This window comes from Sus scrofa, chromosome 11, assembly GCF_054392235.1.
Source record: "Sus scrofa isolate SSC_HxYL_T2T_F1_AM1 chromosome 11, Sscrofa_HxYL_maternal_Yorkshire_Landrace_v2.0, whole genome shotgun sequence".
In the NCBI taxonomy this organism is placed as follows: domain Eukaryota; kingdom Metazoa; phylum Chordata; class Mammalia; order Artiodactyla; family Suidae; genus Sus; species Sus scrofa.
Window position 1 is genome coordinate 24,319,451 of NC_139393.1, and position 24,450 is coordinate 24,343,900.

Consider the following 24,450-nt stretch of genomic DNA (forward strand, 5'->3'; position numbering starts at 1 on the left):
CTTTTGCCCATGTTTTGATTGGGTTGTTTTTTTGGGATTTTTTTGTTTGTTTGTTTTTTCTTTGTTTTTGATAGTGAGCTACATGAGTTGTTTGTCTGTGTTTGGAGATTAATCCCTTGTTGGTTGCTTCATTTGCAAATATTTTCTCCCACTCTGTGGGTTGTCTTTTCGTCTTGTTTATGGTTTCCTTTGCTGTGCAAAAGCTTTTAAGTTTAATTAATTCCCATTTGTTTATTTTTATTTCTAATACTCTAGGAGACAGATCCAAAAAGATATCACTGCACATTATGTTAAAGAACGTTCTGCCTGTGTCTTCCTCTAGGCGTTTTATAGTATCTGGTCTTCTATTTAGGTCTTTAATCCATTTTGAGTTTATTTTTTGTGTGTGGTGGTAGTGTTTTAATTTCATTCTTTTACATGTAGCTGTCCAGTGTTCCAGCACCACTTATTGAAGAGACAGTCTTTTCTCCATTGTTATTCCTCTCCCCACCCCAGGGAATTCTCAAGTACCATTTTATTAAAAACAAACTTACAAAACAAAAAAACCTCTAAACTGTCATGTGTAGAAATACTCGTGAATACCAAAACAGAATTCATATTATATTTTATTTTGTTTTCATGAGGTGTAACTGTCTACCCTTGCCCACTACTCCTTTATTGTATATTATTTTTTTAATTCTTATGTAACTGAGGAAGTGACACCATTTTTGCAAACCAACAGTACCTAGAAACAAATAATTTTACTTGAGTTCTGAATTATTCTTCCTGGTGGTTCTTTTTGTTTGTTTGTTTTGCTTTTGTTTTTTGTTTTTTTAATTACTCAATGAATTTTATTACATTTATAGTTGTACAACAGTCATCACAACAAAATTTTATAGAATTTCCATCCCAAACCCTCAGTGCATCCCCTCACCCCCCCAACCTGTCTCATTTGGAAACCATAAGTGTTTCAAAGTCTGTGAGTCAGTATCTCTTCTGCAAAGAAGTTCATTGTGTCCTTTTTTATTTTTTATTTTATTTATTTATTTATTTGTCTTTTTGTCTTTTGAGGGCCGCACCCATGGCACATGGAGGTTCCCAGGCTAGGGGTCCAATCGGAGCTACAGCTGCCAGCCTACAGCACAGCCACAGCAACACCAGATCCAAGCCACATTTGCAACCCACACCACAGTTCATGGCAATGCTGGATCCTTAACCCACTGAATGAGACCAGGGATCAAACCTGCAACCTCATGGTTCCTGGTTGGATTCGCTTCCGCTGCACCACAACGGGAACTCCTGTGTCCTTTTTTTTTCAGATTCCACATGTAAGTGATAGCATTCAATGTTGATGTCTCATTGTCTGACTGACTTCACTTAGCATATAATTTCTAGGTCCATCCATGTTGCTAAAAATGCCGGTATTTCTTTCCTTTTAATGGCTGAGTAATATTCCATTGTGTATATGGACCACATCTTCTTGATCCACTCCTCTGTTGATGGGCATTTAGGTTGTTTCCATGTCTTGCTATTGTATATAGTGCTGCAATGAACATTAGAGTACATAAGCCTTTTCAAGTCATAGTTTTCTCTGGTTAGATGCCCAGGAGTGGGATTGCTGAATCAAATGGTAGTTCCATTTTTAGTTTTCTGAAGAATCTCCATACTGTTTTTCCACAGTGGTTGCACCCATTTACATTCCCACCAACAGTATAACAGGGTTCCCTTTTCTCCACACCCTCTCCAGCATTTATTGTTTGTAGACTTTTTGATGATGGTCATTCTGGCCAGTGTAAGGTGGCACCTCATAATGGTTTTGATTTGCATTTCTCTAATAATTAGTGATGTTGAACATCTTTTCATTTTTTTTTTTTTTTGGCCTCCTGTATGTCTTCTCTGGAAAATTGTCTGTTTAGATCTTCTGCCCATTTTTTGATGGGGTTGTCTGTTTTTTTTGGTATCGAGCTGCAGAAGGTGTTTATAAATTTTGGAGATTAATCCCATGTCAGTCGCTTCATTTGCAAATATTTTCCCCATTCTGTGGGTTGTCTTTTCATTTTGTTTAGGGTTTCCTTTGCTGTGCAGAAGCTTTTAGGTTTAATTAAGTCCCATTTGTTTATTTTTGTTTTTACTGTCATTACTCTGAGAGGTGGATCTGAGAAGATGTTGCTTATGTTGTTTATGTTGCATATGTCATTTAGGTTGGAGAGTGTTTGGCCTATGTTTTCCTCTAAGAGTTTTATAGTATCTGGTATTATATCTAGGTCTTTAATCCATTTTATGTTTATTTTTGTGTATGATATTAAGAAGTGACCTAATTTCATTCTTTCCATGTGGCTGTCCAGTTTTCCCGGCACCACTTATTGAAGGGGCTGTCTTTTCTCCATTCTTGCCTCCTTTGTCATAGATTAGTTGGCTGTAGGTGCATGGGTTTAATTCTGGGTTTCTATCCTGTTCCACTGATCTATATTTTCTATATTTCTGTCTTTGTGCCAGGACCATAAGGTTTTGATGACTGTGGCTTTGTAGTATAGTCTGAAGTCAGGGAGCCTGAATTCCTCCAGCTCCATTTTTCTTTCTCAGGATGTCTTTGGCTCTTCTGGGTCTTTTGTGCTTCCAAACAAACTTTAAAATATTTTGTTCTACTTCTGTGAAAAATGTTCTTGGTAATTTGATAGGCATTGCATTGAATCTGTAGATTGCCTTGGGTAATATAGCATTTTGATAATATTGGCTCTTTCAATCCAAGAGCCTTGTATGTCTTTGCATCTGTTTGTGTCACCTTTGATTTCTTTCATCAGTGTCTTATGGTTTTCAGAGTACAGGTCTTTTGTCTCTTTAGGTAGGTTGTTCCTAAGTATTTTATTCTTTTTGATGTGATGGTAAATGGGATTGCTTCCCTAATTTCTCTTTCTGATCTTTTGTTGTTAGTATACAGTTTTCTCCATTGTATATTCTTGCCTCCTTTGTTGTAGATTAATTAACCATAGGTGCAAGGGTTTATTTTTCAGCTCTCTATTCTGTTCCATTAATCTACATTTCTGTTCTTCACCAGCACCATACTGTTTATTTGTTTGGCTGGTTAGTTGTGGGTTTTTTTTGGCCATGTCACAGCTTATGGAGTTCTGGGTCAGGGATCAGATCTGAGCCACAGTTTCACCTTATACCAGAACTGCGGCAACACCAGGTCCTTAACTCACTGTACTGGGCCAGAGATCAAACCTGCATCCAGCACTCCAGACACGCCACCAATCCTGTTGTACCACAGTGGAAACTCCAGTACCATACTGTTTTGATGACTTTAGCCTTGTCTTATAGTCTGAAGTCAGGGAGCCTTTTTCCTCCAGCTACATTCTTCTTTCTCAAGATTGTTTTAGCTATTTGGGGTCTTTTTTTTATTTCCATACAAATTTTTAAAAATTTTGCTCTAGTTTATGAAAAATGACACTGGTAATTTGATAGGGTTTGCAGTGAATCTATAAATTGCCTTGGGTTGTACAGTCGTTTTAGCAATAATGATTCCTTCAATCCAGGAACACAGTATATGTTTCCATCTGTTTGTATCATCTTCAGTTTCTTTCTTTGGCATCTTTGAGTTTTCAGAGTACAAATCTTTTGCCTCTTTAGGTAGGTTTACTTCTAGTTTTTTATTCTTTTTTGATGTGATGGTAAATAGGATTATGTCCTTAATTTCTCTTTCTGATCTTTCATTAATAGTGTATAGAAGTTCAAGATTGCTGTGTATTAATTTTGTATCCTGCAACTATACTGAATTCATTGATGAGCTCTAGTAGTTTTGCGATAGCATCTTTAGGATTTTCTATGTGTAGTATTATATTGCCTGCAAACAGTGTAAACAGAAGTCACTTTACTTCTTTTTACAATTTGAATTCACCTCTTTTTCTTCTCTGATTGGTGTGGCTAGGACTTCCAAAACTATGTTGATAAAAGTGGCAAGAGTGGGTACCTTTGTCTTATTCCTGATCTTGGAGGAAATTCTTTCAGCTTTTCAACTTTAGGAATGATGTTGGAGTTCCCGTCGTGGCTCAGTGGTTAACGAATCCGACTAGGAACCATGAGGTTGCAGGCTCGCTCCCTGGCCTTGCTCAGTGGGTTAAGGATCCGGTGTTGCCATGAGCTGTGGTGTAGGTCAAAGACAAGACTCGGATCCCGCATTGCTGTGGCTGTGGTGTAGGCCAGCAGCTGCAGCTCCGACTGGACGCCTAGCCTGGGAACCTCCATATGCCATGGGAGCAGCCCTAGAAAAAGGCAAAAAGACAAAAAAAACCACAAAACTTTAGGAATGATGTTAACTGTGGGTCTGTTATATAGGCCTGTATTATGTTTCGGTATGCTTCCTCTGTGCCCACTTTCTGGAGAGCTTTTATCATAAATTGAGTGTTGAAATTTATCAAAAGGGAGTTCCCGTCGTGGCGCAGTGGTTAACAAATCCGACTAGGAACCATGAGGTTGTGGGTTCGGTCCCTGCCCTTGCTCAGTGGGTTAATGATCCAGTGTTGCCGTGAGCTGTGGTGTAGGTCGCAGACTCGGCTTGGATCCTGCGTTGCTGTGGCTCTGGCGTAGGCCAGCGGCTACAGCTCCGATTAGAGCCCTAGCCTGGGAACCTCCACATGCCGTGGGAGCGGCCCAAAGAAATAGCAAAAAAAAGACAAAAAAATAAATAAATAAATAAATAAATTAAATTAAATTAAAAAAAAAAAAAGAAATTTATCAAAAGCCTTTAATGAGGAGTTCCCATTGTAGCTCAGTGGTAACAAACCCAACTAGTATTCATGAGGACACAAGTTCAATCCCTGGCCCCTCTCAATGGGTTTAGGATCCAGCGTTGCTGTGAGCTGTGGTATAGGCTGGTGGCCACATCTCCAGTTCAACCCTAGCCTGGGAACTTCAATGTGCTGTGGGTGTGGCCCTTAAAAAAAAAAAAAGCTTTATCTGAATCTATTGAGATGATCATATCTCATATATTACATTTATTCAATGTGTTAATGTGGTGTATATCACATTGATTGATTTGTGGGTATTGAAAAATCCTTGCATCGCCAGGGTAAATCCTACTTGATCATGGTATATGATCTTTTTTAACATATTCTTGCAGTCAGTTTGCTACCATTTTGCTGAGGGTCTTTGCACCTATGTTCATCAGTGATACTGGGCTGTCATTTTCTTCTTTATTCTTTTTTTTTGTGGTATCCTTGTCTGGTTTTGGTATCAGGGTGATAGTGGTCTCATAGAAATCAGAAGTGTTCCTTCCTCTGCAATTTTTGGAATAGTTTCAGAAGGACAGATGTTAAGTCTTCTCTAAATGTTTGGTAGAATTCACCTGTGAAGCCATCTAGTCCTGGACTTCTGGTTCTTGGGTTTTTAAATTACTGACTCAATTTCAGTACAAACCCCTACATGATCTGGTGCCCCATCTACCTCTAAATACATGCTGTACTTTGCACCCTCCAGCCCACTTTGTTCCTGCCTCCTCATCTCCATCTCAGGTCCTTTGCATGTGCCATTGTCTGTGCCTGAGTACTCTTCCCCCAGGCTCTCTGTGGCTGACTCCTTCTCAGCTGACACTCAGGCAGGTTTACCTACTCTTGACCTCCTGTGTAAAGCAGCCCTCCACCAAGCTTGAGGTTACTCCCCACTCTATCCTGTTACCTATTTTGTTTTCTGTACTATGCTTACCACTCTATGAAAGTATCTTCTTTATTTTTAATCTTTGTGTTTATCATCTATGTTGCTTACCTAGAGTATAAGTTCTCCGAGAGCAGGAATCTTGTCTGTGCAAAGCTGTGTCCCTCGTGCCTTGGCATATAACTGCTGCTAAGGGAATGCATCAGTAAAAATCTAGTGCTATTTGGATAATTTAAATGCTACTCCCTTGGTCTTGGTGAGATCTAAAAATGAGAAGAAACTAGATGATTTCAGTGGGAAAAGCTCGAAATGCCTTTATGTGCTTGTCCAAATGGGCCTTCCCAAGGAGGGGTTTGCCACTGGTTGTACAGAGCGGGCTTTGTATCTTTCTAAAGTAGGATGTAAGGCCCTGAGGTGTGCCAAAAAAACTCCATGAGTACTGAGAGTCTGCTCCTTTATTTTCATAAATTGGCCATTTACAGTCATATTTTCCACTGTTGGGAAATCCAGCCTTAAACATGGAGACCTTGCTCCCTGCATGGAATGAGCCAGTACCAGTGGCTGAGTCCATTCTTTGGAGCACTGGCTAAATTCTCCACCCTCTGTTCCTAATGTTCCTCTGACCAAGCCTTTAGGTCTCTTCCAGAGGACCATAAATAGTTTCCATTTCTGGGCTGGTAGCATTTTCCATTAGATTTTGCGTTACCCCTGTCCTCTTACTTCCATTCTCAGGACGCATCCCAGTGCCTTTAAGGGAGCTACAAGAGGCTTTTGTTGTAGCTGAGTTTAGTTGGCAACTCTTGGCCTAGGAGATGCAGTTCCTCCCCCATTGTCCCCACCCCCATCCTCCTCTGAACCATCCTATTTGGGAAGCTTCCCCAGAATGAATCTGACCCAGAACCAGGGCCCAGAAACTCCAGTTCCTCAGATGGCATGACTGCTCTTTCTGTGATGCTACTGAGATATGGGCAGAGGCAAGGGGGAGCGGAGAGGAGTCAGGCAGTACTTGGAAGGGTGATAACTGATGCTTCCCATTTCTGCTGTATCTCTAGCAATTCTGAATGATTTGGTTGCCATCCATAGAAAAGGCTTGGGAAATCTTTATTTAACTATCACCTTTGGCCCCACATGTATCTAGCAGCAATTGCTAAACTTTAATTAAAAAAGCTAATGACTTGTTAATATCAGCTATCACTGAGATGGTTCTAAATACTCTCCTTGGGAAAAATGTTCATGTCTGGATCAGTATTTCTAATCTGATTTTAGAAAGATACAGAGAAATCACATGAGCATTTTCCCCTTAGTTTAATGAGCAGAAGAGTTTCAGTAAAAAGTTTCCCTGCTTAGGAGTTCCCTTTGAGGCTCAGCAGTTAATGAACCCACCTAGGATCCATGAGGATGTAGGTTCCATCCCTGGCCTCACTCAGTGGCTTAAGGGTCCGGTGTTGCTGTGAGCTGTGGTGTAGGCCAGTGGCTACAGCTCCAATTCCACCCTTAGCCTAGGAACCTCCATATGGTGCAGGGGCGGCCCTAAAATAGCAAAAGTAAAAAAAGGTTTCCATGCCCAGATTGTCCAAGTTCCTCTGTCCTGAATCCATAACAGGATGAGCTGTAAGGGCAGGAATCACTGATAAATAATTCCTCAAAGCTACCTGATTTTTGTAAGAGTATTATTCCATCTTTGGTTAGTGCTGGTAGAAATTTTTAAGGTTCTTATTTATCCTCATTTGTCGGTAAGAGAACTGTAGAAATTTTAAACAAGTATACTGAGGAGTTTCCGATGTGGCTCATCAGTAATGAATCCGACTAGTATCCATGAGGACACAGGTTCCATCCCTGGCCTCACTCAGTGAGTTAAGGATGCGGCGTTGCTGTGAGCTGTGGGGTAGGTCGCAGACGCGGCTCGGATCCCGAGTTGCGTGGCTGTGGTGTAGGCTCACTCCCAAGGCTGTGGGTCACCCTGGAGATGTTGATGGTTCTTTGTCCTGTGCGGCTCTTAAAGGGAAAGTGTTGTTTTTCTGTACTTGCGGGAGCTCTGGGGATACCTCTAAGACTGCTCAAGCCCATCTACCTTCTACAGTGCCCCCTGGCCCCACGGGACACTCACACATTCCTGTCACCCAAAGGCTGCAGTGCCACACCACTCCCGTCTCAGCCCTGCCACCTCACGTGTGCTCAGCTCGTGCAGAGCCAGGTCAGTCAGTCTGCTGCCTAAGCGGGTGTCCAGCCAGGGAAAAGGAACGGGCTTCTCCCTCTTGAGGGTCCCCCAACCCCCAGTCTCTACGAGTCGCTCTCTCAAGGCGCCTCATCCCTGAGAGCCTCCGATTTAGGAGGAGAAGGAAAAGCTTCTCCCTAGGAACACCTGCACCTCCTCACAGAGCCAGCCCAACGGCAGTAACTTCTTCTCCCTTCTCTGCCCTCCTCCTCCTCCTGGGGCCAGGGGTCTGCTCACCATTTGCTGGAGGCTCTCGGTGGAAAGCAGTGGCCATAAGACCACTTGTTGACAGCAGGCAAAGTCCCACACATCCTCCTGCCGCAGAAGCAATTCCCCTTCAGAATTCTGCCCCCTCTCTCCCGCTTAAGAAATGCAGATGCAAGTGTTTTTAAATACTTCTGATTTTTTTTTTTTTTTTGGTCTTTTTGCCTTTTCTAGGGCCACACCCGAGGCATATGGAGGTTCCCAGGCTAGGGGTCTAATAGGAGCTGTAGCCACCGGCCTACGCCGCAGCCACAGCAATGCAGGATCCAAGCCACGTCTTTGACCTACACCACAGCTCACGGCAACACCAGATCCTTAACCCATTGAGCAAGGCCAGGGATTGAACCCACAACCTCATGGTTCCCAGTCGGATTCGTTAACCACTGAGCACGACGGGAACTCCTAATGTATTTTTAAAATCAGTCCTTCTTGAGCTTCTATTCATAACTCTTACAGGTAACAGAATTCACTTAGAGTGCCACCTCACCAGAGTCGAGGATTTCAGACCCAGGGAAGTAGTTGCCAGGTCCCACACAGTTAAAACATAAACTAAGAGGAGTTCCCACTGTGGCTCAAAGGGATCACCGGCATCTTGGGAGCGCTGGGACACAGGTTCAATCCCCTGCCTGGCACAGCGGGTTAAAGATCCGGCATTGTGGTAGCTTGGGCTTAGAATCTGATCCCTGGGCTCCCCAGGAGCTCTATATGTCTCAGGCAGCGAAAAATAAACAAACAAGCAAACAAACATAAACTAAAAAAATGGTAGTGGGGGGGGGACAAAATAAATGCACTTAAATAAGTGTATTAAAAAGGCTATTTGCTACTTAAAGTAATTAAACCTGCCATTGTTACTGTCTAGCGTCACCATTATTTCATAGAAGGACATTTTAACAACAACGGAAAAGAACATAATCTCAGGATGACACAGTAGTTCTTTATAATTCAGGGAAAAGGTCAGTCTCTGAAAACTGAGGTTTGAGCTTTATGGAGAAATGTAACGAATTGTTTCTGTCTTCCTCATTTCACGGTCCACCAAGAAAAACCGCATAAAAGCCTGTTCTGAGGACAGGTCTTGGGGGTACTTGTCTAAACGCTTTGCTTCTCTGTTTTCAGCCTAAGGATAAACTGAGAACTTTCCTTTAAAAAAAAAGACACTCATCCAGAGCATCGGAAGTGCCACACAGGCGATAGGGGGCCGTGAGACCCTATCCGGGTCAATCCAAGGCCACCCTGCAATTCACAGGATGACCTAGTGCAGTCGGTGTGCTCAGCCCCGGCTTGTCCTGTGCTTGGAAGCACAGGTTTTCCCTTTGACCTTTGGCTTCCAAGCATCAAAGCGTCACCGTAAACGGAGTGAGAGGGTTTATCCTCCAGTTTGATTCATCCCAAAGCCCGTTTCAAAGAGAACCGAAAAATGTCCATCTGAACATAGTTTCTTAACAGGTGCATCCCACCTACGGAGTCCTCATTTTCACTATCTTGATTTTAGATATAAAAGTAGAGAGGGTAGGAGGGTAATGCTCCTACTTCAGCCCTGACACCAGCATCCAGCGTTTTCATTTGTCAGGACAATGTTGACAGTTGAATTTCACGATGGAAAAGCCTTCTGATTTATAATCAGACTCCAGCCAAACCATCCATTCCAGGGTCTTTTAAAATGATCTTGTAAATTACAGCCATGAGAAGGAGGGAGCGGGCCGGCTCCCTTTAAACAGCAGCCACAGCCAGGGCGAAATAGCAGAGGATTCCTGGTTCCTTCAGTGGCAGGCAGGGCAACCATGGATTAAATACTTTCCACGACTAGCAGCTGTAATTATCAGGGAAATCTGAGGCAGTGTGATCACTGACACGGCTGTAGGAGCCATTTCCATACTGCAGAGTCCACCGAGAAAAAGAGAAGGGATCCTTTCCTTCTTCCGGTGACTGTAAGTTTACATTGGTAAATCAAGCATCACATTGGTAGTGGAAATGCTTCCAGGAGTCTTTGTTTATACCTTTATTCGTCTATATATTTTCTCAGAGTCTAGCTTTTCTAACTACTATCATTCTAAGAGACAGTGCTCTGTTTGCCGCGTTATCATTACTGTCTCCAAAATGGGCAGTTACTGGGAGCTTGCCGAGTGCCATCAGAAACGGCAAGACCATGGCTCAGCTTGACAAAACTGTCATCAGGGTCGGATGATATTATTTGCCTGAGACTTTTACTTGCCTGAGACTTTTATTTGCCTCTCAGTAATGTCCAGTGTTTGGTCTTTTTAATTCAGGCATCATATCCACGTTTCTTCACGTCCACCCTTTCGGAGCCAACATAGAATATCTCTGGTCGTACATGCAGCAGCTGGACTCCAAGGTAAGTCCTTTTTCTCCAGCCGACATGCGTGGGGAAGATTCAGGCTGTTGATTGCTGGCTGCTGGTGGACCATGCGTGAGTTGCAGTAGGGATATTATAATAATAGCACGGGGAGGTTTGTCTGTACTTCTTCGCAAGAACTCAGTGTGGGGCGGGTGGTTGTCTTCTCTTGGCTTGCTTTTTGTCTTTGTAGAAAGAAAGGCAGTTACCGAAAATGACAATGACTTTGAGCAGATGTGAAATTACTCTGGAAAGCATGCTAGGGATTTAAAGGTGCAGGTTGGCCTGAAAGTTCCTCCAGACAAGGGAGAAATGAGGTCACAGGGGCTAACGGGGCATTATCCTTAGACCACAGTCTCACAGAATTCCACGGCAAGGACTCCACACAATAGAGGAAAAATCAACTCAAATAACATGAAGATCTGATATGGCTCTCTAGAAAACTATATAAGGGTGGTTTTCCATTCTCTAAATGGAAAAAAAAAAAAAAAAAAAAAACTACAGAAGTGCCTCTCGGCTGTGCCTCTCGAGGGTTACACCCAGAGCCAGGGCGTTCCCTCCTCATTTCTCTGAGGCTAGTTTTTCTCCTCTGCAGAAAAACTCCTAGCCCACTGCCATTTATGTATCAAAACCCAGAGAACAGTGAGAGGGGCCTGTCGAAACAGTGATGGCAGGGAGTTCCCGTCATGGCTCAGTGGTAATGAACCCGACTAGCATCCATGAGGATGAGGGTTCGACCCCCGCCCTCTCTCAGTGGGTTAAGGATCCAGCATTGCCCGGGAACTGTGGAATAGGTCGCAGATGCTGCTCAGATCCGGCGTGGCTGTGGCTGTGGCTGTGGTGAAGGCTGGCAGCTGCAGCTCCAATTGGACCCCTAGCCTGGGAACTTCCATATGCCGAGGGTGCAGCCCTAAAAAGCAAAAAAGCAGTGATGGCATTAACCACAACTGCCTCGGGAAGCCCTGGAAGGGGACAGGGTGGCTAGACCCGTCACTGAGCAGCTCGCTGAGCGTCTGGGAATGAGCCCCTGTTCCCTGAGCTGAGCAGAGCACGCGGGGTGTGCGGGACCAGGCCCGCCAGAGCCGAGTACACACACGAGCCATTCCGAGTCTTCCGTGGTCAGCATTGATGACAGTACTGTGCCGTCTGATTTAGATTCGGATTAATCTATCAGTTCATGATCCCACAACCCCTTGAACCTTTCTCGTCGTGGCTCTTATGCTTACTTCTCCTTGGAGAGAAAGCATCTGGAACAAGTATTTTCCAGTCATTTGGATCTGTGCCATCTTACTCACCTGTGGCTGGCGACAGGGTAGACCAGAGCCAGCCAGGAGAATCGCTGCCCTCCCCGTGGTGGTCCCTGCCCACGTGGATCTGGGAGAGGGGTGACAGACGAGGCTCCTCTTAATTCCGATGAAATGAGGAGGAGGAGCAGGACGATGTAGGGGGAACAAAAGAAACGGTTTTGCGGGGCTTCTTTGTTTGGTTTTTGGTTTGTTTCCTTCTCCGGGATCAGTCTTTCTAAAATCACCACCTTTGCCTGGAGGATGAAGTGAAATGTTGCGTGCGCCCGTGTACTTGGCATGGACTAAGCCCTCAAGAGGTCGTTCCTATTGTGGCTTTTATCCTTCCCGTGTATGGGTGACATTTCTTTCCCTCCCTGTCTGGAAATCCCAGGCGGGAGGCCTTTGTGGAGCAGCAGTGGCTGTTGCAGGATGAGCTGAAATGGCCAAGGAATCCGCTTGTTATGCATCTAAGAACTGAGGCTCTTGTCTCCTCTGCCTCATCAGTGCAGGTCGATGAGCGGTGCAGCTGTGGAAGGTGTATGCCCGTGGGTGTCGCGCGTGTGTGTGAGTGTGTGTGTGTGTGTGTGTGTGTCCAGGCAGAATCAGCTGGGAGGCAGGGATGTGATTCTGCTATTCCCTTCTTAGCCTCAGGACAAGGTCCATCATCCACCTGCTCCGGTGAGCTGCTCCTGTGTGATCTTCCTCCCCAAGGAGAAAATTGCTGCACCTGGTCCCTGGCCGTCACAGGATGGGCCTTTCTAGAAGGGGCTTGGTTAAGGGGAATTCAGTTTCATCTTGGACAGATAACCTTGCTTTGGTTTTGTCTGGTTGGTTTTTTTGTTTTGTTTTGTTTTGTTGCTTTTTAGGGCTGCACCAGGGCATATGGAGGTTCCCAGGCTAGGGGTCGAATCAGAGCTACAGCTGCTGGCCTACACCACCACAGCAACACCAGATCCGAGCCACATCTGCGACCTACACCACAGCTCATGGCAACACCAGATCCTTAACTCACTGAGCGAGGCCAGGGATCGAACCCACAACCTCATGGTTCCTAGTCGGATTGTTTCTGCTGCGCCACGACAGGAACTCCCTAACCTTGCTTCTGGAAGCGAATGAAGAAAGCATTTCCCTCACAGAGGAGAGACACGGGGTCTCCCCCCGACAGCCCTCTGCCTCCTGGATGAAATGCTCAGTGGGGCTGTCAAATTCTTGCCTCAGGCCTGAGGTGAAAAATACATTGAAAAAATACTCTGACTAAAACTCCTGGGTGCCAAGGATTGGACCCCGTATTCTTTCTATCCCTGCGAGGCTGAGAGGATATTTAGACTTTTTAATCCAGAGAGCACATGATTGCTATATCCTGGAATTCCACATCCTCGGGGCTTTAAGCAGAAAACAAAATAATGCGCGGTTTGCCCTCTAAGTATCCACCAGGGCCTTGTCCCCGCATCAGCTGCCAGAAGGCTCATAATCCTGAGCTGCTGCCAGCCCCCTGCCGCTGAGGCTGTCCTGCGCGGCGGCTCGGGGCCCCTGCCCTGGTTCATCGGGACGAACCGAGGGTCACAGGGGCCCCCACAGAGTGTTGGTGAATGTTGCGCTAAGGGGATTTTGCCTGGTCTCTGAACACAGGTTTGCTGACTCGGGTGAGACGCTTTTGAAAAATTCTCCTTAGGCCAACACAGTTTCCTTGAGATCGGACAGTGTCACCGTTACACCTGTTGTAAGAGGACATTGAGATTAGCCTTCCCCAGCGCTGATGGGCAACAAGGAAAACAGACTTCGTGCAGCGTGTAACAGAGCTTTGGTCTTGAGATTTCCCCAAAGGCCACACATGGGAAGAGGAATGATCAGAGGAGCTCCCTTTGCGGCTCAGCAGAAACGAATCTGACTAGCATCCTGAGGATGCAGGTTCAATCCCTGGCCTCGCTCAGTGGGTTAAGGATCCGGCGTTGCCGTGAGGTGTGGTGTAGGTTGAAGATGCTGCTCGGATCCCGTGTTGCTGTGGCTGTGGTGTAGGCCAGCAGCTATAGCTCCGATTAGACCCCTAGCCTGGGAACCTCCATATGCCACGGGTGTGGCCCTAGAAAGAGGCAAAAAGATAAAAAAGTAAAAAAAAAAATAAATAAATAAATTAGGCTGACAGGTAAATTGCACGTGGCTCCCTAAAACTGTGTAGCCCCCAAAAGGCCATTCTCCAGTTAAATAGTATTCCTGCTCTGGTGATGATGCTTGCCTATGTTTTCCCTCTCAGCCTCTCCTAAACCATTCACGTTCATTCACTCAGCTGGCTTGTGTCAGAAACGCATGACCAAGTCAGAAAGATGCATTCAGCGGAAGACAGGGCGGGCTGGGGGGGGTGGCACATGGGGGTTGGCTTCCCGAACCTTTGCTGAGTCAGAATTCCTGCCCTGGGCACAGGCAAGTTAAGCTCTTCCAGACAGACAACACTATCTTACAATTGGTTTCTGATCAATACCTGAACTCTCTCAGGTAGCCCAGAGCCCTTCAAGCTCACTCGTGGCTGCTAAGCAGCCAAGAACTCACTTTTGAGCTGAGCATCAGCAGGTGAATATTTCCCAGCGCAGAGTCAAGAGGAGGGAGTCTTCGGCTCCCCCCGCCCCCCGTGTATGTATTCTCTACAAGATTGAGACCCAGTTCTCCAAGTGTGACTGGCTCCCCCCTCTACACACCTGCAGCCTCTTCCCAAGCAAGACCCAGCCAGTGGAAGATTTGATTCTGAAACCAGACTTGATGTGATGTGGCCCCAGATGCGGGAGGATTCAGACAGAACCACCGTCTTTGGCAGGACACCATATTTAGGAATGGGCTTAGGAATTCAGGACGTGTGGACATTTCCCACCAGACAGGCAGACCATTTGTACTTTTGTGCTAAAAGCCTACCTCTCAGGCGATTCAAATCAGCCTTAATTGGAGAGCATCCTTTTCCAGATGACAGCTAGGCAGGAAGGGCAAAGGAAATGTCCCCTAGCAGTGTCTGTAAGACAGCCCACCTGAATAATCTTTTCTGTTTGTTTGTTTGTTTAGGGCCACACCCATGGCCTATGGAGGTTCCCAGGCTAGGGGGTCAAATCAGAGCTGTAGCTGCCAGCCTCAGCCACAGCCACAGCCACAGCAGATCCGAGCCGCGTCTGCAACTGCAGCCCATGGCAATGCCAGATCCTTCACCCACTAAGCGAGGCCAGGGATGGAACCCACATCATCATGGATACTAGTCAGGTTTGTTTCCACTGCGCCACAACAGGAACTCCTGAATAATCTGTAATATTATGTATATGCTGGTACACAGCCACCTGTCACAGTATGTTAATGAATGAATGAGTTTTCTGTTGCTTAGACCATCATGAATGCGTTTGCTAGATATCACAGCGCCTCTGGAAAACATGTCATTGGAAGCATAGGGATAAGACTTCCATTTGGCTGCCTGAAAAGTAGAAAGGAAGTTGCTTGTTCGCAGCAGGAGAAATTGACAAGGTTACCAGGGATCCAGTGTCTGGCCAGCTAAGTCCTGGCTTTTCAGAGAGCCATCACTGTCTTGGGACCAGGCAAAACAGGGAGTGACCAGGGCACAATAGAAATCTAAGGACCTTGCTCTCAAAGAGCTTGTAGTGTAGATCAGGACATGGTATATGTCTGGACTGTCTTGAGAATGAAACACGAACTAATGAAGTACTAAACATGGCAGGCACATAGTAGTGAAACAGAAGGGCCAAGAACATAGGTGTCATGACCACCAGGAGGCGCCCTTGAGTTCATACCCCTTCTTGGGGCTTCCTTGAGGGCCCTTAGCTGTCCTTGCTGCATTTCTCTCCTTTATCCCTTTCTCTCCTTCCTTTTCTCATCATCCATCCAGATCCTGCCTCTTCCTGGTCAGATTCTTTGCTCCTGTTTATCTTCTTCCTTCTTTCCTGTTCTCTGTTTTTTTTTTGTTTTGTTTTGTTTTGTTTTTTTAATTTTTAGGGCCACACCTGCAGCATATGGAAGTTCCCAGGCTAGGGGTCAAATTGGAGCTGCAGCTGCCGGCCTACACCACAGCCACAGCAACTCAGGATCCAAGCCACATCTAAAACCTATTCCACAGTTCACAGCAATGCCAGATCCTTAACCCACAGAGCGAGACCAGGGATCGAGCCCACGTCCTCATGGATCCTAGTCAGGTTCGTTAACCACTGAGCCGCACGGGAACCTCCCTGCCTCCTCCTTTCATGCCTTCCTCCCTCTTCATCTTTCTTCCTGTCCTTTCCTCCTCTTTCCCCCTAAGCCCTCACGTCTATTTTCTTTCCTTTTTACTCCCCTCACTTCCTCCTCTGTGATCTTCCTCCCTCCCCACCCACATTCTGTGTCTCTCTTTGCGGATGTTGACTGCAAGGTGTCTGTGTGCTGACGCCACACTCTGCCCAGGGACACGACGAGGATGAACAGGATTTAAATGTGCGCTAAAGGCAGGCCATCAGTTTATCCTATGGAAGGAAATCTGGTGTTGCATCTAGCTTCTCTGACTCTCCAGCCTCGACAAAACCTATGCCGGTGTCTTTTGAGTCCCCCAGACAGGAACCCCTCTCCACTTGCTTCTCTGGCCTGACTAATATGGGACATGGAGCCAGCCAGCCCCATAATAAAACTGATTGATGTCTGCTTATGTCAATTTATACCTGTGCTTAGCAGCCTGCCAAGGAGGCAGTGGGCTTGGGCTGGAGTCAGCCAATCAGAAAATAAATCAAGCACATCCTCCAAATTACCTCTGTGCTGTGAGGACCACACAGGCTCCGTGGTTACATGGAACCTTTATTCCGGCTCATCGTTTCTTTTCTTTATAATTAGAGCATATCAATCCTTCCTCCAAGAATACATGTTAGAAACTTTGAAACAAAACGGGCGTGGGGGATCCACTGACAGCATCAAAGACTAAAGAGACAGAGGTCACCACTTTCTTGGAACAGAGACCAGCTGGGTACGAGGGGAATAAAAGCATCATGGTTATGACAGTTCCTCCCAGTTTCAAGAGCATCCGTACATGGTCTCCGGGAAAATGAGATTTCATGGTCCGGCACGCCTCTGACCTACATTATAACGCCGCATGAGAGTCTCTTAACCACATGCATCTGATTCCTTTCGTAGTATCCTTGGGCAGGAGCAGGTGCAGTGCCATCAAAGCAGGGCTGGAGTCGGCATCAGAAACCCTGTCCTTTACTCACCAGCCAGGCCAGCAACAGCCTGTCCCTGGACCCCATGGTTCCATCTTGACAGACAGGAGCTAAGAGGGAATCCCTTTCCTCAGCAGGCGTCTGGGGAAGGAAACCCTGCACACTGGTGGGGAAACGGGTCCATCTCACTCGGAGCTCAGCCAGTGAACTCTGGGTGCCTCGTTTGATGGGATGGTCAAAAAGTGATTGGTAGGAAGAGAAAGGATACTGGGAGGGCAGAATTACAAGAGCTGGTGCATTTGTATAAGGAGAAGAAAACAGAAGTAAATGAAGATATTTGAGAAGTAACAGTTCGTGGGCCACAGGGCAAAACAGAAGGGAAAACTGAATTTTGTCTTGAATGTGTCTTGTAAATCATCATATACGTTATTTTGTCAGGATAGAGAAAGGTTTAAAACCTGTCAAAGTGACATGAAAGCAGTTTCTCCTTGATCTTTCTTCTCTCATGAGATATAAACATCCTTAAGGAAACGCTCTAGAAGTTAGTTGAGTGCCTTAGTAAATGGACCTTTCAGATGGGATCTCATCTGCGGTGCCTGTTCTGCAATTGTCAGGCATCCCTGTCCACATTACTTATATCTTCATGGTAGAACCAGGCTGTCACCTTACACCACCAACAGCAATGAGAGGTAACCACTTTTGAGGACACGAATTTCCATACTATTTTCTGGCTGGGTTTTTTGTTTGTTTGTGGGCTTTTTGTTTTGGGTGTTTTTTTGTTTTTGGTGTCTTTAGGTATGCACCCTCAGCATATGGAGGTTCCCAGGCTAGGGGTCAAATCAGAGCTGTAGCTGCTGGCCTATACCACAGCCACAGCAACGTGGGATCCGAGCCACATCTGTGACCTGCACCACAGCTCACAGCAATGCCAGATCCTTCACCAACCGAGCAAGGCCAGGGAGCGAACCTGCATCCTCTTGGATACTAGTCAGATTCATTTCCACTGAGCCACAATGGGAACTCCCTAATTTCTGGCTAATTGTTTATTCAAAGTAAACATGAGAATTTCAAATCTGTTTCACTACTTCTTAGCTGTGTGACCCTGGACAACTTACGTTAACATCTGTGTGCCTTCATTTCACTGTCTATAAAATGGCTTTTTATGGGTTATCATGTGCATTAAATGACTTGATCTATGAAAAGCATTCACTGCAGGCTCTGGCACACAGTAGGTGCTACTAAGTGTTGGCTGCCATGTGTTTTGTACTTAGACGTGCACAAAAGACTATCACCTTCTCTCGGTCTGGGATCTTGCCACTACCTATTGGACAGATGAATTCTGAATGGCTTGCCCAGAGACCAGCGCTAACATGTGGGGGGGCCAGCAGTCAAATCCAAGTCCAACCGTTCAATGAGTTTCTTTCCAGTTCCCTTGTTTTGCAACTGAGAAAACACTCAAAGAAATGAAATGACTTAGACAAGTTGGCAAAGCTGGTTAGTGGTTATTCCATGACTGAAATTCGGTCTTTTGCCTCTACATTTCTTTCTTCTGGCAAGTGAAGGGTTTATTTGCTTGCATAAGGAATTTTCTGATGAGATAATGCATTACAGCACATAGTCTGTTTCTGGCCCACAGCGAGGACTCAGAAGTGGTGGTTACCCTTCTCTCCTGTGGCTTGGCTTCTTCTGCTTCCTCTGTGGTTGACGTCTAGGCTCAGGTCAAAAGACAACATTAGAGGGAGTTCCCAACATGGCTCAGCGGTAACGAACCCGACTAATGTCCATGAGGACTCGGGTTCCATCCCCGGCCTCACTCAGTGGGTTAAAGGATCTGGCGTTGCCGTGAGCTGTGGGATAGATCACAGATGCAGCTAGGATCCCACGTTGCTGTGGCTGTGGTATAGGTCGGCAGCTACAGCTTTGATTCCCTGGTAGCATATGGACGTTCCCTAGCCTTGGAAGGTCCATATGCTGCCAGTGTGGCCCTAAAAAAGACCAAAAAAAAAAAAAAAAAAAAAAAAAAGACAACATAGATAGCAAGATGTTGCTACTTTTCAGTATAGGCAAGCCAAGATTCCTCATGATTTTTGCTTGCTGTTTTGGTGAATGGTTCAGGTGGGGGCGTCCATGCATTAGCTTATGAATGTGTATGAGCTGGGTGAGCTGGGAACCTTCACTTTTTTGCTGTTGACATTGATAGCACTTCAGAGAATCCCTGACACCTTCCCCATGGTCCCCCCCTGTGAACAGAGGCAGTGTCCAAGTGAATTATTTCTAGTTGTCACACGACAACCCCCAGACCCTTGCAGTGACCGGCCAAGAACAAGGCCAGGGAGGAGTTCCCATGGTGGTGCAGCAGCAACGAATCCGACTCGTATCCATGAGGATTAGGGTTCAGTCCCTGGCCTCACTCAGGAGGTTAAGGATCCTGCATTGCCATGAGCTGTGGTGTAGGTCAGATTCGGTTCAGATCTGGAGCTGCTGTGGCTGTGACTTAGGCTGGCGGCTGTAGCTCTGATTCACCCCCTAACCTGGGAATTCCCATATGCCATGGGTGCGGCCCTAAAAAGATTTTAAAAAAAAGAGAGAGAGAGAGAGGGAGAACGAGACCAGGGAGCCTGGATCTGTACCCTAGCTCCACATTTACTGCCTGGGTTACCTAATCTCTCTGCACCTCAGTTCCCTCATTTGTAAATTATTCCCTCTCTTTTAAGAGTGTGATGAGTATTAAAGTGTGTTCAGAAGAGTTTGTCAAGGAAAAGTCTGAGTGATTGTGAGTTGTTACACTTTTTACGATCAGCTGCAGGGCGGCTGGGGGGGATGGCCTGACCTGAGCAGAAGCTGGCTTCCTACAAAGCCCTTAATTTTATTTTTTTTGTCTTTTGTCTTTTTTTTAGGGCCGCACCCGTGGCATAAGGAGGTTCCCAGGCTAGGAGTCTAATTGGAGCTACAACTGCCTGCCTACGCTGCAGGCACAGCCACGGCAACACCAGATCTAAGTCGCATCTTCAACTTACACCACAGCTCACGGCAGTGCCAGATCCTTAACCCACTGAGCGACGCCAGGGATGGAACCCACAACCTCATGGTTCCTAGTCAGATTTGTTTCTGCTGCGCCACAAAGGGAACTCCAAAGCCCTTCTCTTTAGAGCAGATCTTTATTTTCCCCTTGAGAATCCAGCTTTTTCTTTCCTTCCTGAGGAATGGCAGGCTTCTTCCCTACTCTTCCAAGGGAAGGGATGGTGGTGCCAAAAACAAGCCTGTGGTGGGCTGGCTGTTCCCTCCATCTGTGGCTTCTGCTTGATGGAGAAAGGGACTGCTCATCCCACGGGTGTCACCCGAATTTGACAGGGGACTGGAGCCTACTGTAGATGACCTCGGTGTCCTCTTGCAAAGGGAGGAAAAGAGCTTGTTAAGATGATAGCCTGACCGGAGGTCCCGTCGTGGCGCAGTGGTTAACGAATCCGACTAGGAACCATGAGGTTGGGGGTTCGGTTCCCTGCCCTTGCTCAGTGGGTTAACGATCCAGCATTGCCGTGAGCTGTGGTGTAGGTTGCAGACGCAGCTCGGATCCCGAATTGCTGTGGCTCTGGTGTAGGCCGGTGGCTGCAGCTCCAATTCAACCCCTAGCCTGGGAACCTCCATATGCCGCAGGAGCGGCCCAAGAAATAGCAAAAAGACCAAAAAAAAAAAAAAAAAATGATACCCTGACCTCCCCAAGCTTCAGGAAAACCGCCTTCAGGACCAACCAGAAACGAGGTTTGACCACACACCTCGCTTTATTTGTTTCCTTTGGCCTCTGAGCCCAGAGCTTGACCCACCGCCACAGAAGAGTTGATGTTTGTGTGTAGTAGTAGATCCTGCGTTGCCTAAAACGGATCCAGAGAGAAAGTATACGTGTGCCAGGCCCCGCGTTGCAGCTTACATTCAATATTTGCAGATGCACTGGGATGTTATTTCTATTCTTTCTTTCTTTATTTATTTTTGTCTTTCTGTCTTTTCTAGGACCACACCCACAGCATGTGGAGGTTCCCAGGCTAGGGGTCCAATCCGAGCTGTAGCCTCCAGCCTACACCACAGCCACAGCAACGCCAGATCCAAGATGTGTCTGCAACCTACACCACAGCTCATGGCAACGCCGGATCCTTAACCCACTGAGCGAGGCCAGGGATGGAACTGGCAACCTCATGGTTCCTAGTTGGATTTGTTAACCACTGAGCCCTGATGGGAACTCCTGTTATTTCTATTCTATACAAGAAAAAAACTGAGAAGTACAGCTATTAAATGACCTGTTCAAGGTCATTAGCAGCTTGCTCATGCTGGCTGAGATTAAAGTTCAGGCTTAACAATGAGATCCTGCTGTATAGCACTAGGAACTATATCTAGTCACTTCTGATGGAGGAAAAGACTGTATATGTGTATCTGTGACGGGGTCACTTTGCTGTACAGTAGAAAACTGTCAGTACACTGTAAGCCAGCTCTAAGAGAAAAAATAAAAATCATTAAAAATAAAAAAATAATGGAGTTCCTGCTGTGGCGCAGTGGAAACGAATCCAACTAGGAACCATGAGGTTGTGGGTTCGATCCCTGGCCTCGGGTTAAGGATCCGGTGTTGCCATGAGCTGTGGTATATATATGTAGGTCGCAGACGAGGCTCGGATCTGGCGTTGCTTCGGCTGTGGTGTAGGCCGGCAGCAACAGCTCCAATTGGACCCCTAGCCTGTGAACCTTCATATGCTGCAGGTGTGGCCCTAAAAAGACAAAAGACATAAAATAATAATAATATTAATAACAATAACATTTAGGCTTAAGTCCTCATTCTGAATCCCAATGTGCCTGACCTGGGGTGATTATTTACAATAATCTGGCCTGAATTAGCATCTCCAGAGAAGAGGCTGGGGCTCTCTTCTTCCAACAGATGCCCCTGGTGATTGATACTCAGAGAGCGCGCATTCCACCCCTGGTTCTTTGCCCGCAGCTGTTGAAGTGATGGGGGTACACAGAGCCCAAAGCCGTGCCAGGTCCCAGCACACATGCCCTGAACTCTTCCCCAGTCCTGTCTGAGATACAGCACTTGACCCTGTGCAGCCCCCTCCGTCTTCTCAGCTATAACAGGGAGTGAGATCACAACAGGTGCCCCACGTAGCTTCCAGTGGTGGTGTGAGAACGAACTCAAGATGCTGGTGAATGTACTTTGTACCCGACTCGTTGAAAGGAAATGTACATTTTCAAATTCATCATGAAGCTTTTGTGGGTTGACTTAAGAATCTAATAATCCTATTACCATGGTTTTATGGAAAAATACATTCAGATTTCAAAATAATTCCCATAGAAATTTTAGAACAGGGAGTTCCCGTCATGGTGCAGTGGTTAACAATCCAACTAGGAACCATGAGGTTGCAGGTTCGATCCCTGGCCTTGCTCAGTGGCTTAAGGATCCGGCGTTGCTGTGAGCTGTGGTGTGGGTTGCAGACACGGCTCAGATCCCACGGTTCTGTGGCTCTGGTGTAGGCCGGTGGCTACAGCTCCAATTAGACCCCCTAGCCTGGGAACCTCCATATGCTGTGGGAGCAGCCCAAGAAATGGCAAAAAGACAAAAAAAAAAAAAAAAAAAATTTAGAACACAGGGAGTTCCCGTGGTGGCTCTGCAATAATGAACCCAGCTGGTATCCATGAGGACGGGGGTTCAATCCCTGGCCTCACTCATTGGGTTAAGGACCCAGCGTTGCCGTGAGCTGTGGTGTAGGTCACAGACAAGGCTCGGATCCTGCATTGCTGTGGCTGTGGCACACGCTGGCAGCTGCAGCTCCAACTCAACCCCTAGCCTGGGAACTTCCTTATACTGCGGGTGCAGCCCACAAAAGACAAAAAAAATATTTTGTTTTAGAATACAGTTGATTTCAATTTTCAGGACTACCTTCATTTAACAGAAGTTTTGTATTATGGGAATATGGACTATTTATCATGTAAAATCTCTTCTATATGATTCTTAAATGAACAGTTGATTTGACTTCCTGGTCTATTTGGTCTCTCAATTTTTTTATTATAATTTACAATGTTGTGTTAGTTTCTGCTACATAGCAAAGTAATTCAGTTATATATGTATTCTTTTTCATATTCTTCTCCATTATATCATACGATACTGAATACAGTTCCCTGTCCTAAACGGTTGGACCTTGCCATTTATCTCATATATATATAAACTGTGATATATACATGATTTTATATATATAAATATATATATATACACACATGTGATATATGCATGTGTATATATAAGCTGTGATAGATATATATATAAAATCATGTATATATCACAGTTTATATATACTAATTCCAAACTCCAAATTTATCCCTCCCCAACGTCTTTCCCCTTTGGTAACCATGAGTTGTTTTCTGTATCTGTGAGTCTGTTTCTCTTTCATATGTAGGTTCATTTGTGTCATAATTTATATTCTACGTATAAGTGATATCCTATGCTATTTGTCTTCCTTTGTCTGATTTACTTCACTTAGCATGATAATCTCTAGGCCTATCCATGTCACTGCAAATGACATTGCTTCATTCTTATTTACGGCTAGGTAATATTCCTTTGTGAGTGTATGTACCACATCTTCTTTATCCATTCATCTCTGTAGCCATTTAGGTTTCTTCCATGTCTTGGCTGTTGTAAATAGTGCTGCTGTGAATACTGCTGTGCATGTATCATTTCAAATTATGGTTTTCGCTGGATAAATGCCCAGGAGTGGAATTGCATGACCATATGGTAGCTCTGTTGTTCCCCCAGTCCACAGGTTGACTTTTCATTTTGTTCATGATTTCCTTTGCTGTGCAAAGGCTTATCAGTTTGATTAGGTCCCATTTGTTTATTTTTGCTTTTATTTCTATTGCTTGGGAAGCTGACCTAAAAAAAAAATTGTACAGTTTATTTATGTCAGAGAATGTTGCTTATGTTCTCTTTAGGAGTTTTATGATGTCATGTCTTATATTTGTCTTTAATCCATTTTCATTTTATTTTTGTGTATGGCGTGAGGGTGTATTCTAACTTCATTGACTTAACATATGGCTGTCCAGCTTTCCCAAACACCACTTGCTAAAGAGACTGTCTTTTCTCCATTATATATTCTTGCCTCCTTTTGTTGAAGATTAATTGACCAGAGGTATGTGGGTTTATTTTTGGGCTCTGTATTCTGTTCCATTGATCCGTAAGTCTTCCTTTGTGCCAGTACCACTCTGTTTTGATTAATGCAGCTTTATACTATCGTCTGAAGTCTGGGAGAGTTATGCCTTCAGCTTTGTTCTTTTTCCTCAGGATTGCTTTGGAAATTAATAGCCTTTTATGGTTCCATATAAATTTGGGGACTCTTGGTTCTACTTCTGTGAAAAATGCATGGGTAATTGTATAGGAATTGCATTAAATATGTAGACTGCTTTGGGAAGCATGATTATTTCAACAGTATTATTTCTTGCAGTCCAAGAGCATGGGATATCTTTCTATTTCTTTGAATCATCTTCACTTTCCTTTATCAATGTCTTTTAGCTTTCAGC

At 45.3% G+C, this 24,450-nt stretch overlaps 1 protein-coding gene across 36 annotated transcripts in view; it reads left to right on the forward strand.

Moving 5' to 3' along the window:
- ENOX1 (ecto-NOX disulfide-thiol exchanger 1) overlaps positions 1–24,450 on the forward strand; it is a 658,487-nt gene that overhangs the window by 623,153 nt on the left and 10,884 nt on the right. For 32 of the 36 annotated variants that reach the window (XR_014819514.1, XR_014819513.1, XR_014819515.1 and 29 more), the window contains one exon: positions 10,369–10,454. Coding sequence is in view for 26 of the 36 variants with exons in the window: in XM_084981818.1 (XP_084837944.1) it covers positions 10,369–10,454 (86 nt within the window). In the remaining 10 variants the exon portion in view is untranslated. Of the gene's footprint in view, positions 1–10,368; positions 11,292–13,671; positions 13,868–14,849; positions 17,711–17,753; positions 18,926–24,450 lie in introns of those variants that run through there. The other 4 variants (XR_014819510.1, XR_014819512.1, XR_014819511.1 and 1 more) reach the window with 4 other exon arrangements.